The sequence below is a fragment of the Sander vitreus genome, chromosome 12 (assembly GCF_031162955.1).
Source record: "Sander vitreus isolate 19-12246 chromosome 12, sanVit1, whole genome shotgun sequence".
Classification (NCBI taxonomy): Eukaryota; Metazoa; Chordata; class Actinopteri; order Perciformes; family Percidae; genus Sander; species Sander vitreus.
In genome coordinates, this window is record NC_135866.1 from 19,185,149 (window position 1) to 19,203,695 (window position 18,547).

The 18,547-nt window shown below is 40.0% G+C and overlaps 1 protein-coding gene across 3 annotated transcripts in view; it reads right to left on the reverse strand.

Annotated features, from left to right (window-relative positions):
- mtcl1 (microtubule crosslinking factor 1) overlaps positions 1–18,547 on the reverse strand; it is a 72,686-nt gene that overhangs the window by 15,304 nt on the left and 38,835 nt on the right. For 2 of the 3 annotated variants that reach the window (XM_078264348.1, XM_078264351.1), the window contains exons 6-10: positions 14,264–14,410; positions 10,219–10,320; positions 9,305–9,529; positions 6,412–6,582; positions 1,247–1,414 (exon numbers count right to left, since the gene is read on the reverse strand). In XM_078264348.1, the coding sequence (XP_078120474.1) occupies positions 1,247–1,414; positions 6,412–6,582; positions 9,305–9,529; positions 10,219–10,320; positions 14,264–14,410 (813 nt within the window). The remainder of the gene's footprint in view (positions 1–1,246; positions 1,415–6,411; positions 6,583–9,304; positions 9,530–10,218; positions 10,321–14,263; positions 14,411–18,547) is intronic. The other variant, XM_078264350.1, reaches the window with a different exon arrangement.

An 18,547-nucleotide genomic window follows, 5' to 3' on the forward strand; every position in this document is an offset into this window, starting at 1 on the left:
AAGTACATCAGCTACAAGTAAAAATAGCATTTAAACAAAGCATTTTGTTGTGTGCATAATCTGAAAATGCTTTGTTTAGCAGGCATGGTTGTGTTTGGATTTCTATGTGCCCACGAATGAATACAAGACACTTGGATAATGTTGCATAGGAATTTTCAGAAAGTTTTTCGGACAATTTATAACATTTTTGCTATCTTTTGTTCGGCATCTGTTGAAGTGTGTTTGCACTGATATGCTTGTATTATTTGGGTGCTCTGCTCTCCTTAATGCCATTCGATAAAAAAAACTTTTTTCTGGGACCATAGAGATCCTAGGGAGGTGAGTACTATATACAATTTATATTGTGTTTTGGTGAACTATTCATTTAAGTACAGTACTTGAGTAAATGTACTTTTCAACCACTGTCGTCTAGTCATGATGTCCAACTACATACAGCAAAAACAGTCTATACCTATTTAAAGCCACTAGGTGTAGACTTCGAAAATTTCCCACTTTGTTGCCCCCATGAGGGAGTATCAAAAAAGACACTGTGACCTATGGCAATACACCCGTCCCCCCATGAATCAGATTCAAGAACACTGAGATGTACCGGCTGAAAGCAACACAGACTTAGAGTTTAAGTCTCCTACAATGCTGTTTTAAAAGAACAGTTTGGGAGAAATTCTAATCTTGGGAGGCCTTTACTGCAATTGCGAATTGAAATATTTTTGATATTGACACAAAAGTCCACAGCCCCCCACTAAATCTCTGATATCAACTTTCATGTACTCATATCAGTTGAGATGAAGATACCCCCATTACGAATATAAGAGAGCACTTTACGCTGTTTTGAGTAAGAAATATTTAGAGGAACATTGAATAACTAGGCACAAGGCTGAATTAATCATAATAGTTTTCACAGTGACAGAATATACTCATTACACAGGGCCAGGCAGGTGATTAACCATTTTCTTGTCTTATAAGAAGCTGTCCTTTCTCTTTTAATGTAATTGTTGAGGGGTGATTATGAATTGGATTCTGTCCATTTGTTTGTCACTTACTTAATTTCATCTCTGCACTTTCAAAAGAAAAGACACTGATTGGCCCAGGGGGGCGTAGTTAAAAAACTAAAAAGATTTGTTGTTTTTGACTTGTTACCGCTTTGCCATGAGTTTACTGTCACCTCGCTGCTTATTGAATGCACCGCTAGTTCTACACCAGATTGTGTCCTGTCCCTTTAAGGTGGGTGCTGAGACGCCATCTGTACCTGGGCAAACTGGCACTTTGTCTCTGCCCACTTGACCTCCCAGGCGGCTTTGTCATTGGCGTAGGACTGCTGCAGTTGGCATCGCCGCATCTCCTCCTCCCGCAGCTCGTCTCGAAACTCTTCCAGCAGCGTCCGCAGGGCCTGCAGCACTTGCCGGTTCTCCCCAAACTGTCCAGAGAGGTTTCAGACAAAACAATAATTTAGAAAAAGGTTAAACCAACTCACTCAGACACACGTGAACATGGCAAGTTCAGCAAGTTCTGTCCTTATCTTGATGGGCTTGTCTCTTGTTTTTATCCGTGTCTTCTGTTTCTCTCTAGCTCTTTGGGACAAATCTGCTTCATAAGTGCTTTATAGATCAATTTGACTTGAACCTCTCCATCTCTCTTCTATTCTTTTTTTTATCCTTGTCCTTTGCCATCTATAATTCCTTGACTCCTGCCATTAAAGCATTGGAATTAGTACACATGGATGGGTGTAAATATAAGGTTGCACTCAAAAATCCTAACTCGAAATTAAGTGAAATCCCTCAGGAACCTCTGAGTAGAGCAGTAATTAAAACTGCACCTGTTGGACAACTGCAGATTTATTTTAGTCCAATTATGATGCAGGGGGTTTGAGACAGTTAAGAGAAAAGCATGTTTTCCTGCTCAGAGAGGTGTGTGGAGAGCTGTTTTCTAGTGGTCCTGCTGTGGAGAGACTTCCGGTCTTGCCAGGAGGCAGTGAAGCACCAAAGAGTCTGTGAGTTACATCACCTCACTACAGCGCCGCCGGCTCTGCCAGCCTCGGGTGGGAACTCGACATGAGCTCAGGTGCTAAAAGGCCAGTGCACTTCAATCCAGTATAACAAGAAAAAAAGTGGAATTTGCATCAATAATTTTTCCTGTCCTCCTAATATGACATGTTGCAATGCTGACAAACAATGTAGCATTTAAAAGCTATTTTATTAAACTGAGTCTGGCGCAATGCTCACTCCACATAAAACGCTACATTACATCACCTCCAGCAAACGTCACAGAGGGGGCAAAACAGCTTCACTGGTCTGTTTTAACCAAATTTTTAGTCTAGAAATGGTCTAGTTCATTTCGGATTGTTCAGGCCGTGACCTCTGCATACAGTGTGAGATTCAGAATTCAGAAAAAATCATTTTTCATTGAATGGATTCCCTGATGAAAAAATATTTAAAAATAAAATGATAGAGGTTTGCTTTTAAAATGACTATAGCTAGCAGGCCTGCCAGCTACCAGTTTGCTACCAGTAATGCAGCTTGGTAGCTAGCTAACTTACAAGCTAATTTGCTTAATTTGTTAAAGCTGTGGAGTTTTCTTGTACGTGTTTTACACCAAAATGCATGTTAAATGTTTTTCCTTTTTAATAAATCATTTGCCAAGCACATTTTAAAATATTTTTTAACCTTTACACTCAATTGTTTACATCCATGTTTGTTTACAACTGTCTTGGACAATAGAGACGTGACTAAAAATAAGAAGAGAACGAACTGAATTAGTTTAAATTATGGTGTGGTTAACAAAGAGGACCACCAGGACACCCCAAACGTCTAGCAGTCTTCTTCTGTTATCAAAAATAGCTCATTAGCGCCACTAGTGTCCACTGGGCACCTTAAATTTAAGGGCATTACTTGTAGCAATACACGCTACTACCGCACCACTATGATTAGGCTAAAAGCCACACACGGCCTGTATTAATTTTCACAGGGACTATGTCTAATTTTTCTACAAACAAAAGCTAATACCATCAAGATGCTATAATGACATTTTTGTGTCTTTTCCCATTGGGATTTTTTTTATCCTCTGCAACTAGCAGCCATCAACATTCAGGAGCTTTGGCAAGATGCAGTGACACAAGTATTTTTTTAATAATTCACATGCCACCCACCATGTGTTAGCTGTGACACAGAAGGTCCCAGTCAGGTCCAATTTAGGACCCTCTTGCAGTAAGGTGACAGTGCCAAACAGTGCGCTGCCCAGCTAAATAAATATCTCTGCTAAAAATTAATTTCGCCATTGAAAGAGCTGTTCCAGATATTTCAAGCTCATTTGAGAACGGTTATGTCATTGTGAAGTCCTTATGTAACCATTTGGAGTAACACTATTTTACAGTATGCCAATGTACTGAGTTTCCTACACTAAATGTGATAAAATAACAACCACTGTGAAAAAAACCATCTGATCTACAGTGTTTATACATACTTAAGCACCGGCAGCACCAGAGGGACTGAATCAGGATTTTTTTCTAAATCATGTCCAAGTCTTTACTTAAAACTTTCAATGACCTCTCTATGGCTTAACATTATATTATCTCACTCTGGCTGCAGGAATTATCATCTGCTCTGCTGTAGTAGCCATGAGTTAAAATGCTTACTAAAGCAAGTCTGCATTTCTGCTCTCATACATAAAGTATAATATAGTCTACTGGGCATGCTTGTTAAAAAACTGAAAAACTGCTCACAGAGTAAAGCAACAATGTCAGATCACTGTACAAACCATTTTTATGATGTTGTGGAAAAATCAAAACACAGAGACAAAGTAGAGCACTTAGGGAGCTGCTTAATAATGCATCCAACCCAAAATGCTTACGTACTTTCTTTAGTTTTACAGAGGAGCAAAGTGGTTGCTAGACATACTGAAAGCAGATCTCAACACACGCTATGTCTGGGTGAAATCTCCTCTGAAACATTTGACAGCCTGAAGAACAGAAGCTCCTTCTGTCCTCTTTGCATGTAACTGAGAGTCAATGTTTTTGTTTGAACAATAAGCATAAAACTGGGTGTACTCAAAAATAATTATGGATTTTAACTAGGCCAAAAAGCTCATTTGCATACTGTGCCAAACAGGCTGCCAAACATTCATTTGAACACAATGAAAATGAACGAGAGAAATAATTAAAGGCTGAGCTAAATGTCCAAACTCACTCAATACACCAACTTGTTCATTTCTTTGCACTACATTATAGTTAAATTGTTTATGTGTGTCTATTTACTGTATATGTGTATATTTGCAACTGTATAATTTATTTTTTGTAAATAGTATAGTATTCTTCCTCGCTACTAGTATTACTGAAGTGTTTCTATTGTATTTTACCTATTTATTTTTCTATTTTAATATATATATATATATATATATATATATATTCTTATTCATACATTTTCTATGTGTAGTATGGAGGGGTTAAATAAATTGTTCAATCCTGTACTGTGAAATGACAATAAAGCTTAATAATAAACCTTGAACGCTGGCATGACATTGCTGTTAGAGAAAAATATTTAAAAAAATTAAATGAATATGAAATCTTTGATTAAGTCTGATGTATTTACTTTAATTTAAAGATGTATCATGAGCCTGGGATGCCTGAGACTCCACCCCCCATTATTAAAAATTAAAAAAACAATTCACTCACTGGAGTTGCAATTTACTAATTCGGTCAAATCCTAATCAGCCAAAGACTAGGGGCCCTATTTTAACGATCTAAGCGCACAGCGTGAAGCGCATGGTGCAGGTGCGTTTAGGGCGTGTCCAAATCCACTTTTGCTAGTTTGACGGCGGAAAAAAGGGTCAGTCCGCCGGGCGCATCGTTCAAAAGGTTTGTACTTAGTGTCTTCATTAATTCATAGGTGTGTTTTGGGCGTAACATGCAATAAACCAATCAGAGTGTCATCTCCCATTCCCTTTAAAAGCCAGGCGTGTTTGTACCTTGGAGCATTGCTATTATGATGGAGGATTTGCACCGTAATATTTTTATGTCTAATCTTTTGCATGTTTGTGTGCTGCTGCGCTTCCCTGTGTGTGTGTAACAAGCATAGTGTGCGCGCTGTGCATAAGCCTAGGCGCATTTTACTAAAGCGCTGTTAAAATAACAATGAAATGCTGCGCTATTGACTTTAGACCAGGTTTTTGCTGGTCAATGGCGCGATCACTTCCCGCTGCCTCAAAATAGCAATATGCCAAGAATTCAGCTGAACCACACCCCCTGTTAGACCAGCACGCTCATGGGCGGAAAGATGGACGCAGGTGCATTTGCTCTTTAAACGAAGTGGGCGCTGGACGGTCTTAAAATAGCAAAGACACTTGCGTCAGGCTTTGTGCCGCGCTGCGCCGGGTGCAAGATAGGGCCCTAGGACCGTAAGGAAGGAAGTGTAAATAGAATTCTGGACTAATGCTCATGCTGATCTAGTCTTTATCCCAGGGGCCCCACATATCCAGGGTCACTGGATTAGCCAGATATTTAAAAATGTATTGTATGATTGTATGTATGATTTGTATAAAACAACGATCACCAAATTTCTCATGGCCATATCTTGTCATGAACACTTAAGCCTGTCAAAAAAACTAAACCGAAATCCAACGATTATAGAAGTTCTCTCACGTTAACGTTTTCTTCTTCATTGGTGCCTATGGCGAGGAAAAAGCTTAACATGGTTTAATGTACCTAAACAACGATCAATCATCCCCAAATTTCGCTCTCATATCAAAGCAATATGAGAGATACATTTGGTGATGATTGAGCGTTGTTTAGGTACATTAAACCACGTTAAGCTTTTTCACGTTAAGCTTTTTCCTTACGATAGCCTTAATGATGTAGAAACGTCAGAAATGTCAGATAACGTCCATAATAACTGGACTTTCGGTTACATTTTTTGACAGTTTTCAGTGGTTATGAGGAGCAATATGAGAGAGAAATTTCGTGATGATTGATCGTTGTTTAGGTACATTAAACCACGTTAAGCTTTTTCATTACAATAGGCTCTAATGAAGCAGAAATGCTTAATGTCAGGTAACGCCCATAGTAATTGGACTTTGGGTTAGATTTTTTGACAGTTTTCAGTGGTTATGATGAGCAATATGAGAGAGAAATTTGGTAATCATTGATCATTGTTTAGGTACACTAAACCACGTTAAGCTTTTTCCTCGCCATAGGCACCAACGAAGAAAACGTTAACGTGAGATAACTTCTATAATCGTTGGATTTTGGTTTAATATTTTTGACAGGCTTAAGTGTTCATGACAAGATATGGCCATGAGAAATTTGGTGATCATTGATCGTTGTTTAGGTACATTAAACCACGTTAAGCTTTTTCACGTTAAGCGTTTTAGAATGTCCCACTGGAGTTTGTCCAAAATTTGTCTTAATAAAATGTGTGTGAGTACCTGTCTTTGATGCCGCAGGTGTCGATCAGGTGACATCAGGGGGATGATGGGCCCCGGGTCGGGGATGTCCCCTGGGGTTTGTGGTAAATACAGTCTGTCGTCTTGATCCGACTCCCCCTCCGCCTGCTCCATTATCACTCCCAGCTCTGGGATGCCCTCCAACTTCTCAAACTGGAACAGATGATATGGCCATGAAAAGCCTGTGTTTTAATTCATGCACTCATGTTTTCTGCACCAACACATTCTGTTTTCAGGCTCACAGTCCCTGAGCCTTTCCCAGCATGCAATGGGCAGAAGGCAGAAAAACACCCTGGATGAGTCTCTCCAGTCTTTTACTAGTCTATCACAGGGCTAATACACACACTCAACCTGTCACATTCACATTCAAACAAGTGTACAGTCACGCATCTATTTAGTTTTGGTTTCTTTGGAATAAAGGAACCCACTGTTAAGTCTTGATGCAAAAATGATAGTTTTTGTAATTAAATACTAAATAAATGATGGTAAGTTTCTATTTATTTTTAAAGAGATACTGGTAAGCCACACATATTTGACAAGGTTATGGTCCGCAGAGATGGGAATTATGGGAAAAGTTGGATCACCTGCATTCTTTGGCTGATTTTATTTATTTTGTGTTTAGATTTTATTTAATGCTGGTTGGATGCTCTTTTTTGACCATTTCAGCATTTTACACTTTTATTTTATTTGTGTAAGTTTTTATGTCATCTAAGAATTGATTTTTACTCTAATTGTGCTGCGTAAACAGAGCCCCATGCAAACAGAGCTCTGACAGAGCTCCATGCAAAAGAGAACCGAACCCCAAAACTGCTCCAAGGGCGCCGTACCATGGTTGACCCTGCACTATCCCACTGAATTGCATGTGTGTTTATTAAGAGGGGTTTGCAAAAGATATATTTCATCTTCCAATTACATGTAACTTGTGGATTGTGTGGATTTGAAAAAGAATAAAAGTATTAAGTATTCAGAGAGTATAAATAAAGGTTGAATAAATGAAAGTAAACTTGTTCTCTGCAGCTTTTCCCCTTTTGTGTGTATGCATTTTTATGATTTCAGATTTCTTTTGTGTCGTTTAAAATCAGAACATTAAGGTAATTCCTTCACGAAAGTCAGTAGAATTGTAGTGTAGTGTACGTGCAGAAAAGTTTTAAAAAGTCAAGATGGACTATTACACAGCGGGACAATTGCAGACTAATCAGGAACCAGCGACAAACTGTGAGTCCATAGAAGGACATTGGAACTGGGCCATTCTTTCTCATTTTTACCTAGTTTATAAAACTGAGAGGCATCGTTTTATTTGACTGTTACTAAATGTGAGCACTGTGAAGCGCTTTGAAACTGTAATGTGATTAAGGGATTTAAAAATAAACTTGAGAAAATGTTCCATTGGGATTCAATGACATGTCAAGGGCGGGTGGTAACCATCCCGCAAGGTACACGTGGGCTCCTCACTGCTGCACCATCTGTAGGCGCAAATTAGATTTCATGACAACATTATCATGAATAAACTGATGAGAATCGAGAGAAATAAATTCATTTGAAACAAAGTATTATAGAATTCCATAAAAAGTGCAAAACCCAAGATAAAAGAAAAAAGTAAGTAATATTTCACAAATAGGCAAAGGGATTATGTGTATGTGCTGGTTTTACTGTAAAGTGTCTTTGAGTACCATGTAAAGCTCTATATAAATAAAATGTATTATTATTATTATTATAATTATAATTATTATGGTTAGGACAACAACATACTGTAAGTAGTTTGTTTGGTATGAACAGGTGGAACTGGATGGGTAGTGTCTCAGTCAACAGACAATTCAAGGAAAAAGCCTTCACAGTGCTGGCCAGTTTAATCAACTGGAAACACAAGAAAATAACAAGAAAAAGTGAAGCATCGACCTCTGAACCAACAAGCTGAACAACAAATGGAGTCGCTCAATCAGCCTGGCAACCAATTAACCAGACTATTAATCAGTCCTGCACCCTGGTGGGAAGTACAGGACTGGACGTGGTTCAGGATGAGTCACTTCTTTGTTGCCAGTTTTTACATCTCATTCCTAATGACCGATTCAAACCACAACCTGATATGCTTTATTTCTTCCTGGATTTAGGATTGTTCTGCATGATGTAGCGTATTTGCAACATTTTTGGTTTTAAGAGCAATAACTTGAATTATATGTCACCCATGTACTCGGGACTACTGTACTCTGACATTTGCCACACTATCTAAAAGCCATTAGTACAATTCTTCAACAAAAGAGGAAATACATCCTGGAAGTTCATCTACTATCCAACGTATACAATGGAACCATGGACTATACTACCTATACTGTACGGACTATACAACCAAATTTCCCCGTTGGGGATCAATAAAGGTTTATCTTATTTTATCTCATCTTATCTTACTGACGTATTCTAACATCACAATACTTTTGATCAATCCTAAATATGTATATATGTCAATGTGGAATACCATTAAGAAGAAGAGTGTCAACTCGCCAGAATCAGCTGCAACAACTCAAATTCAAATGAAGCTTTGGCAATATCTTCCCTCTCATTCTCTCCATCATATCTGCTTTACCAAACTATCAGAGCTCTTCTCATTCACAAATTCTGACATCATCATATCTGGCCGAGTTTCTTAAAACAACACAGACAGAAAGTTGATTGGCCAGTTTATTTAAAGCCATCATCTTTCCTGTTATTCCCTCGTTCCCACTGACCATTCAACAGCCCACCATCCTCCCACCATGATCTTCAGATCATTCTAAGTGATTTCCCACCACCGGGCTTTACTCTGTTACCACCAGCATGGATACTATCTTACTTGTTGTCTTCATGTTACACGCATGCATATCTTGTCAAACCTCTGACTCACCTCCGGGTGAACCCTCTCCTCTCCAGGGTCGTCCTTGCGGCCGAGCCTCCAGTGCATGAGGATCCACCTGAGCTTCATGTAGAAGAAGATGGTGTTGCGTCGGAAGAGGCGGACCTCTTGTTGCAGCATGGCTCTCTCCTGAGGCCAGGGCACCTCATGAGTCTGAAGTCCCTGCAGCTCCAGACCTCCCCGCTGGGCCTCCAAATGCAGACGCTCATCTTCCTGCTGCAGATGGGACCAGGGGAAAGATGTGATTCACATAGTCAGTAAAAAGTTTAATTCCAAACTGTCATATTTAATTGTTAAGTTAGTAAGTGACATGTGAGTAATGTATCCAGTCATTTTAATCCATACATTTGGATATATGTCCTCTCTCAATATTACAGCAGGTCTATTGTTTTGACTCTTTTAAATAATAAATATATTTCATGATAATTTTTGGTCCAAAATAATGTGTACAAAACTGTACAAAACCCCAAGATATTTAATTTAAAAAAAAAACTCAGAAAATATTTACATTTAAGAAGCAAGAACCAGAGAATGTATGGCATTTCTGATTTCAATTTTTTTTTTTATTGTTTCAGGACTACATGATGCTGTATGATTTTGTGTGCTTAAAATGGCAAAAAGTTTATATTTTAAATCTTTTTTACTTTTACTTTTTAGTTTGTACAGTAGTTCAAATTACATGCGACACACTGAAGATAGTGTAACATCAATCTAAGTCTAAAACACAATGCAGACATTGATATTAAAGCAAAACTTTCTTTCCTTTCCAATGGTGACACTTAATTAAAATCATGTTTAAACTTCTGCAAAGATAGCAGAACAAGTGAAGTGTGATACCAGGGTTCTTGTGCTCATGTTCATAATCTAAAGGCATTCAAACATGGCGAATGACTGCGTTATTGTACCTGAGGCAGAGAAACGAAAGCCTCCCGTTCCTCCATCGCAGCTCTCAGCCTTCGTTCATGATCCAGACGAAACTGGATGTCAGAAGCAGGCGTGTCCCGGAGCTGAACCCACAACAGCACACAGTTACTTACATCACATATTGATAACTCAAGTTTTTTTGATCAACAAAATCACAAGGATTTGTGTATGAGATGATTACACCTTGATTATATTTGTTCTCTTCAATTTCCACAGCAAAACTAAAATTCTGGACTGAAAAACCTCTAATGAGATCTGACCTTCACACAAGTGGAAACGCATTATACCTTCTTCTGCAACGTCTGCAACAAAATGATTATAATCTAATGCTGCCAATTTTAATCTGGAATAAATATTTCTTCATCCACCAACTTCAAAGCTTTTTGATCAAACCTCAAACGAAAGTGTACAAATCTTAAAAACATTTTTGAAGATCGATAGCGCTCTCATGTCTCTCCACTAAATATAGAGCTACAGCCAGCAGCCGGTTACCTCAGCTTAGCATAAAGCAGACCCTCCAGGATTTCGTGGCCTTTTTTGAGATTGTTGTGGCCCAAAATATCTGATTTTGCGGGAGCTTTTGTAAAAAAAAAATTGCGATAAAAGTTGCGATGTCTTTTGTATGTTTGTTGCAATTAAGTTGCGGAAGATGGAGAAAGTTGCAATGGTTTTTTTTGTATATTTCTTTAAAAATAAAAAGACTCTAGGCTGAGTTTTCTTAGTCACCTTACCAAAAAAGCTCAGGATGCTGCAAATGTTGGTATAATATGAAAATGGCTGGTGGATTTAAGACAAAAAATAATTTATTGAATGAATCAAATTTGAACATATGTGTCAGTAGCTTGTTTATCTTTACATTGTTAGTTAATTTCCTATCCTGGCCTGGGACACATTCACACGGTTTGATAAAGTACTTATTGGACTTTAACTTATCATTGCACTTACAATAACGAGCGTAGCTGTCCTCAATTTAGGTCATCCTGTACGTCTCATCTCCGGTTTTTCCTGCATCCACTGGGTGTGATTGTGTGTGTGTGTTTGTGTGTGTGCGCGTCAGTCGCAGGGGGAACTGAGCAGCCCCGCCCGCTGCAGAGAGCCGACAGGAAACATCAGCCGCTTTCAGCGACTTTATAGTGAAAAAAAGGTTACAGTGTACATTGATGTTAAAATGTATACGGGTTGGCAGGACGGTCTGAAATGTTTTACACAGTCTTTCGCTGTACATTTTGTTGGTAAATGTGAGATGTTTGATTCACACACGTCTCGTCTTACAAGGAAATGAATTTGGCGACGTACGTGTGACGTCAACCAGTTCTCATTCCCGCTTGGTCATTGGCTCTCAGAGTTACATACTGATGTGAAGTCTGGCACGTGGGACTGCTGGGATTGGTTGAAGTGGCGGGAAACTCCGGCTATTGGTCAAATTTGCGGTGATTGTTAAAAATTGCGAGTTGCACCAAAGTCGCGGTGATTGGTTGAATTTGCGTGAATTGGTGCGATCGCGACATTGTGAAATCCTGGAGGGACTGATAAAGGCTTGAAATGTGGGCGAACAGCTAGCCTGGCTCTCTCCAAAGGTAACACAAATCTGCCTACCAGCACCTTTAAAAACTGAAGAATACAAATGACTTCCTGGAGTTGGTGGGCAACCAGTAGAGACATCAGGAAGTCAATGCTCCTCACAAAGAAATCGTTTGGCACATAAACTGCAACCCGTCTTTTTTCACTTTGATATTTGTGCAGATTCAACAAACAAGTGAGCTTTAGAGGAGATTTTGTTACATTCAGACAGAGCCAGACTGTTTCCCCGTTTCCAGTTTTAATGCTAAGCTTAGCTAACCAACTGCAACTTCATATTTACTGTATGATAGCATAAAAGCAAATGTATTCCCCAAAACTATTTCTAAATCATTGGCGGCCTTTTTTTTATTATTATGATGAAACATTTACTATAGGCTTAATAGAATTGTGACTAGAAACTGTGATGGGCAAAATGATACAGTGACGTCACTGTATAAATAGCCTACTATTATTAGCTGTATCATTCATCAATAATTCAGCAATCACAATAGGAACTGAATGCATGAAGTTTGATTTGTTTTACTACAGGTGAAAAAATGCTCATAGGGAAATGAAATGCTTATGTTTATGGTTTTGAATGTAATGATTCTTAAACTTGTTTACATCACATCCATGTCTGTCCTAAAAAAAACTCAAAGTGCAGACTTTGACAATTTGGAAATTGCAGTTTTTTTAATGCGATTTCTTTCTTCTATCCTGTGTGCGGGCGTTCACTATACCTCCAACAGTAAGTTGTGCTGTTCAGTGTGTATCGACCCTGGATCACCTCCCTGTCAGCCCAATGTCGAATGCAAATCACACAGGCCTACAGTTCAGTGCTAATCCTGCCATATCTGAGCCGCTTTCCCAATCATTTATTTCACCTCACAGATTACACTGCAGCAGGTTGTGCTATAACTGTAACTGTAATAGTAATGTCACATCACTGCTGCCAGTGCTCTGCATTACATAACAGTGGGCAATTTCTCTATGAACACAAGCATGAGGCAGTGATTGTGAGTTACAGTGTCCAGCGATTACATAGCCGGTTTATAAAACAGCCGAGTCACTGAAGGATTTAACAGATCTGATCTGATGTGTGCTGCAGCAACATTACCGCTCGCCTCTTTGGTTGCACTCTTTGATTTTGTGTTTAAAGTGTATTGTGACACTTCTGTGTAATCTGCACTTTTACATACATTTAATCTGCTGAGTCGAGTAATGACGGTGCAGCCGGTAGTAATGAACCGGTGCTAGAGGGCATCACTGCAGAGTGCAGACTCAGCCGTGATACACTGAGTGCATACATATGCTTAACAAGTCGATATACTGTAGCTGTGCATGGCTGCTGTCTCACACTGTTTTAGAGGGTAACAAACTGTCCACCAGCAGATACATTTATCAAAGAACACAACATACAATCGAAACATTTGGTGCAATAAATGCCCTGCCATTTCAGAACTCCTCTTAACTCTGTAGTACTATGCGATCAACGTTCGAGTTGTTTCTTCGAAATCAATCATAAAATGTCCAGGGGCACAAAATAATAGAATAAAATAGCAATATGAAAATGTAAAAACATAAAACATAAATAAATAAAGATCAGTGGCTGTAGGAGTGGACATTTATTGTGAAAGTAGAGTGAGTGAAAGGAGTGAAATCGTGCTCAGCATCAAAAAAGTGACTGTGGCTGGAGCATCACTAGACATGCTGGACTGAGCGGCCTTTAGATCACAACCCCCCAAACAAACCCCAAAATCTGATCCTCTGTAATTCATGATCAGACAAATTCATAGTATATACAGTAGTGCTCAGAGACACTTTATTTACTTTGGTTGAGATGGGAGAAGGCTCCTTATGGCACAAACAGCATCTTCAGAATTGACTTTAAATAGATATATATGGAAGTACAGTAGATAAGCATGTCATACTTTGTTGAAGTAATCAGAGATTTACAACAAAACTTTTTTCAGTTTTTTTTGTTTCCAGTAATAAACTGTGAAGTCAAACTCCTCAGAATTGACCTGTACCTGTAAATGTTATCAATTGCTTCACTGTAGGGCACGACAGACACTCCAAAAAAAAACCAAGAAGTGCCCAAAATGTCTTTTTCAGTATAATGATCCTCATTCTGTATCACTCACTGCATTTCATTTAAGGCGTGATCATGATGTGACAACCTCCAAAATACATTTAGCAAAAGCATGACTATAAAAAAATTTATTCAATTAAAAATGACATGCTTTTGGTGCGTCTACAGGCACAGGCAGAGCTGTATTTCACAACAGTTCACCGTGAGAAAGAAAGACCACAGAGAAGAAACCAAACCAGATTTGTCTTTGAATCAATTTAAATGATTGAAAAATAGAGTCCAGGTCGACAGAAGGCCTGTGTACGCGCTCATGGTTGAGCCAGTGTCAACCCAGCCCCACAGGTGAAAGGGAGATAGAGGAGGGAGGCACTGACCTCTGCTCTTAAAGCCAGGGGCCTGTGGTACCTAGTGAGTCCCGTGGCTCCCCTGCTCTGGGCCTGGCCCCCACCCTGGCTCTGGCTCTGGGGCTCCACGCCTCGCTCCTGTCCTAGACGCCACTCCAGCTCATCCCTCTGACCGGACTGTGAGTGACGTGGGGTGAGGAAGGGGAGGGAAGGGGGGTGAGGGGTGTGGACGGTGGGTGTAAGGGGTTAGGAAGATGGGTGACAGGAGCAGGATACAGGGGTGCAGGTAGTGGTGGTGGTATTAGGGGAGATGTGTGAGGTGGATTGTGGACAAAACAGTCCAAGACAACAAAGGGTTGAGGGGACAAAGAAAGAAAGCGGGCGAGGAAAAACAAACAAAAATAAAACAGAAAATGGGTAAAAAATATAAGCAGAAGGGGGGGATTAACTAACAGACTACAAGGTGTGGAGAAGAACAAACGGACTAGAGTACAAAGAAAAGCGCAAAGAGAAAGACCAACTTAAAGATGACGCCGTATGAGAGAGATGAGAAGAGAACGAGAGTGAGGATGAACAAAATCATGGGCTGAAACATCTGGCGGGAACACAAAGAGGAGCAAAGACAGGGAATCGGGGGGAAAAGAATGCAAAACACTTGTTATGAAGCGCATGCAATGAGGGATACATGAGTCCAAACCAACAGCTGAGAGATACCACGGAAAACTGCAAAGCGAGAGCTAGCACGCTAAAGTTTTCCAACATATGCCTGTGTGCAGAGCCGTGTATGTTGTAGAAGCAGTCAGCCAGGGAAAGTTGCATCTTAAGCCTACATGATGCACATTGTTTTCAGACATTACAGCATTTAAAATACACTGGCATTTTAGGCTTTAGTTGAGCTTTAAGACTGCAATGCTGGTTGCCCCCCTTTTGTAGCAGTGCCCACATTTTATTTCTGCAAGTGAGGATTCTTCCTAGCTAGCAGGAACTTTATGCTATCGTGCCAAATAGGTATCTGCATAAGTGTGTAGGATTTACTAATGGAAATCAATAGCAGACATATTCTCATATTTATGAATTCCATAACTTGAAACAGTTTCTTGGAAATTATAAAAGAATTTTGCGTAATTATCTCGTCACAATCTCATCATTACAAGAGCCACACCTTTAAATCAAAATGTTGTTATTAAAATAATAAAATGATCAAAATAAAGCGAGTGCAAGTGTTCGACAAGAACACAAGTTATAATTGCGAGAAATCATTTCTAACACTTTACAAGATAATTGCAAATTAAAAAATCTTGTAATTAGTGTGAACGATTCTTTTGTTTCTTCACGATCAGCATCTTCTCATTTCCAACAATTAAGATAATTACAAAACGATGGTAATAAGATATAGAAATGATTATTACATGTCATATTCATACTTTCATCTCATAATTGTCTTGTAAAGATCTCATAATTACAAGATCCAAAATGTACTCAACGGTACTGAAACACCATTTAAGCGATCAACAGTTTGCGGGATACTTTAATTACCTCAAGATCCACATCTTATAATTATGAGATACGAAAGTCATACTTACAAGAAAACATTTCCATCAATTTACGAGATAATGAGATCAAGATCTTGTAATTACGACATACGGCTCTTGTTATTATGAGACAAATGTAGTAAAATGATGGGACTCTAAGGTAATAATTGTGAGAAAACATCTAAATGTTTTTCCTCTGGTGAATGCGCTTGTGTACATATCTTAAAGGAACACGCCAACTTATTGGGACTTTAGCTTATTCACAAGTCCATACATACCCTTCTCATCATCATCATCATCATCTCATCTCATCACACCCACCGCTAGCCTAGCTTAGCACAGATCCTGGAGATAACCGGCTCTATCTAGCCTACTGCTCCCAATAAGTAACAAAATAACGCCAACATGTTCCTATTTACATGTTGTGATTTGTATAGTCACAGCGTGTACAAATAAGAAGGTCACATGAGACACAGCCATCTTCTAACCGTATACAAACTGGGAACTATATTCTCAGAAAGACAAAGCACTGCTACTTGGGTGGAGTGATTATTACTCCAACTCTGAGCGAACTCCAGACGGACTCTCTGCTCCTCACCAAGGGGCTTCTCAGGTGCTGCGACCAAATCACTCCGCCCAAGTAGCAGAAGTAGCAGTACTTCGCCTTCTGAGAATAGTTCCCATGTATACGGTTAGAAGATGGCTGTGTCTCACGGTGGCCTCTAGCTCACAGGGTTCGAATCCAACCTGCTGCCCTTTGCTACGTGTCATCCCCCATCTCTCTCCCCCTTTCATATCTATCCACTTTCAAAACAGCCCCAAAAAAATTATCTTAAAAAAAAAAAAAGAAGGCTGTGTCTCATGTGACCTTATTTGTACACTCTGTGACTATACAAATCACAACATGTAAATAGGAAAATGTTGGCGTTATTTTGTCACTTATTGGGAGCAGTAGGCTAGATGGAGCCGGTTACCTCCAGGATCTGTGCTAAGCTAGGCTAGCGGTGGGTGCGTCAGACAGAGTTAAGACACTCACGGAGATGAGAAGGGTATGTATGGACTTATCTAACTCTGGGGGATACGGTGAATAAGCTAAAGTCCCAATAAGTCAGCGTGTTCCTTTAACTTTTTTTTAAATGGACTATATATACACACACCTTACTCTTTGCTGCTGCAGTGACTATTGTTGCTCTGTAATGTATTACATTTAAAACTCCACTGCTCTACAACTTTGATCATCTTCAACAATTTTCAATGGACGAAGGCCTTATTACTTTGAACAGGCTCGAGGTATTAGTACAGTGGTTAGCTTTGACTAAACCACCCAGCTTCACCCAGACTAACCAGCAAGTCCTACAGGCAGAGGAGCAAAGCAGAAACAAGTCATTGGATAGAATGAGTATGGAGGCAGCTTCACTCTATTATCTCTACAAAGCAGATTGGGTTCTTGAAGTGAGAAATGTTTGAGGAGCTGTTTGTTTTACTCCATACTCCTGTCTGATCAGAAAACACATACACACACACACACACACGCACACGCACACGCACACACACACACACACACACACACACACACACACACACACACAGATGTCTGCCTGATCATGCAGCACTGAGAACCTGCCTTGGAAGAGTACACAGTATGTTGACATGTTGACTTACACTAAGCTGCAATAACACAAGAACAGAAAGCAGGATGCCAGCCAGCGAGGTTCTTCCAGAGGCAACTCACACAGCACCATGCAGACATTTTTCAACACAGGTTATTTTAGACAGTGCACATATTTTTATGGCTCGTCTCCTTGGCAACACCATGGAGTAACCAATTCCACGTGTGTGTGTGTGTGTGTGTGTGTGTGTGTGTGTGTGTGTGTGTGTGTGTGTGTGTGTAATGATATGTAGTGCAAATCTAATAGCTACACTATTTGTGTGTCGTTATGAGTCACAAATATGCTGGCATGGTGTCATCATGCAACAGTTCACCATGTCAGGAAAAGCTCTGAATCGAGTCAATGGAAGAAGCTGCTATAACTCCTTTAGTACTTACTCCATTCATACCAAGCACCCTCTCAAGCACCCTCCCTTGGCCCTGGCAGCTGCAGACAGTGAGTGCAGGGAGAAGAAGGCAGGCAGGGCTGCTGACTATGAGGATGTGCATGGAGATGCAGATGTGAATGTGGCAGCACCAGGAAGCGATAATGGTGGCGGTGGGTCAGGGGAGGGGTGGCGCTGGTGCCAGTGTGGTAGAGCTGGGTGGCTCATGTCGGAGCGGGGGTCCTGCTATGTCACCATGTTCAGGCACTGGACGTCTGAGGGTCTCAAGAGTCATTAAATGTTTCCTCCTCTTGAGGCTTTCAAGTAGGTCTATCTGCGTGTGCACAGTACTACAGGACACACCTACTACATGACACGCCCTCAAAACTATTGCAGTTGTTGCATTTTGGTTAGGTTTAGGCGCCAAAACTATCTGGTTAGGTTTAGGGGGTGTGTTGTGTAGTGAAGCGGGCGTGTCATGTAGCTTGTGAGACTGCAGAAAGACCCTTCTCTATTTTTCAAGTCTATCTAACCTGTCTCATGATGGTCTAATCTCAGCTCACTTTTTCTATACAGTAGGTGGGTGACCAATCCAACGCTGAGTGAATTCTGCTTCACAATTATGGAAAAAGCCAACACGTAGTAAACGGCGGACAAAATCCCCAGTCATCGCTCTGTGCAAAAATGCAATTTTAAGTTAAGCCGAGGTTAATGTGAGGCTTCAGCAGTCTGAGTTAACCGAATTATG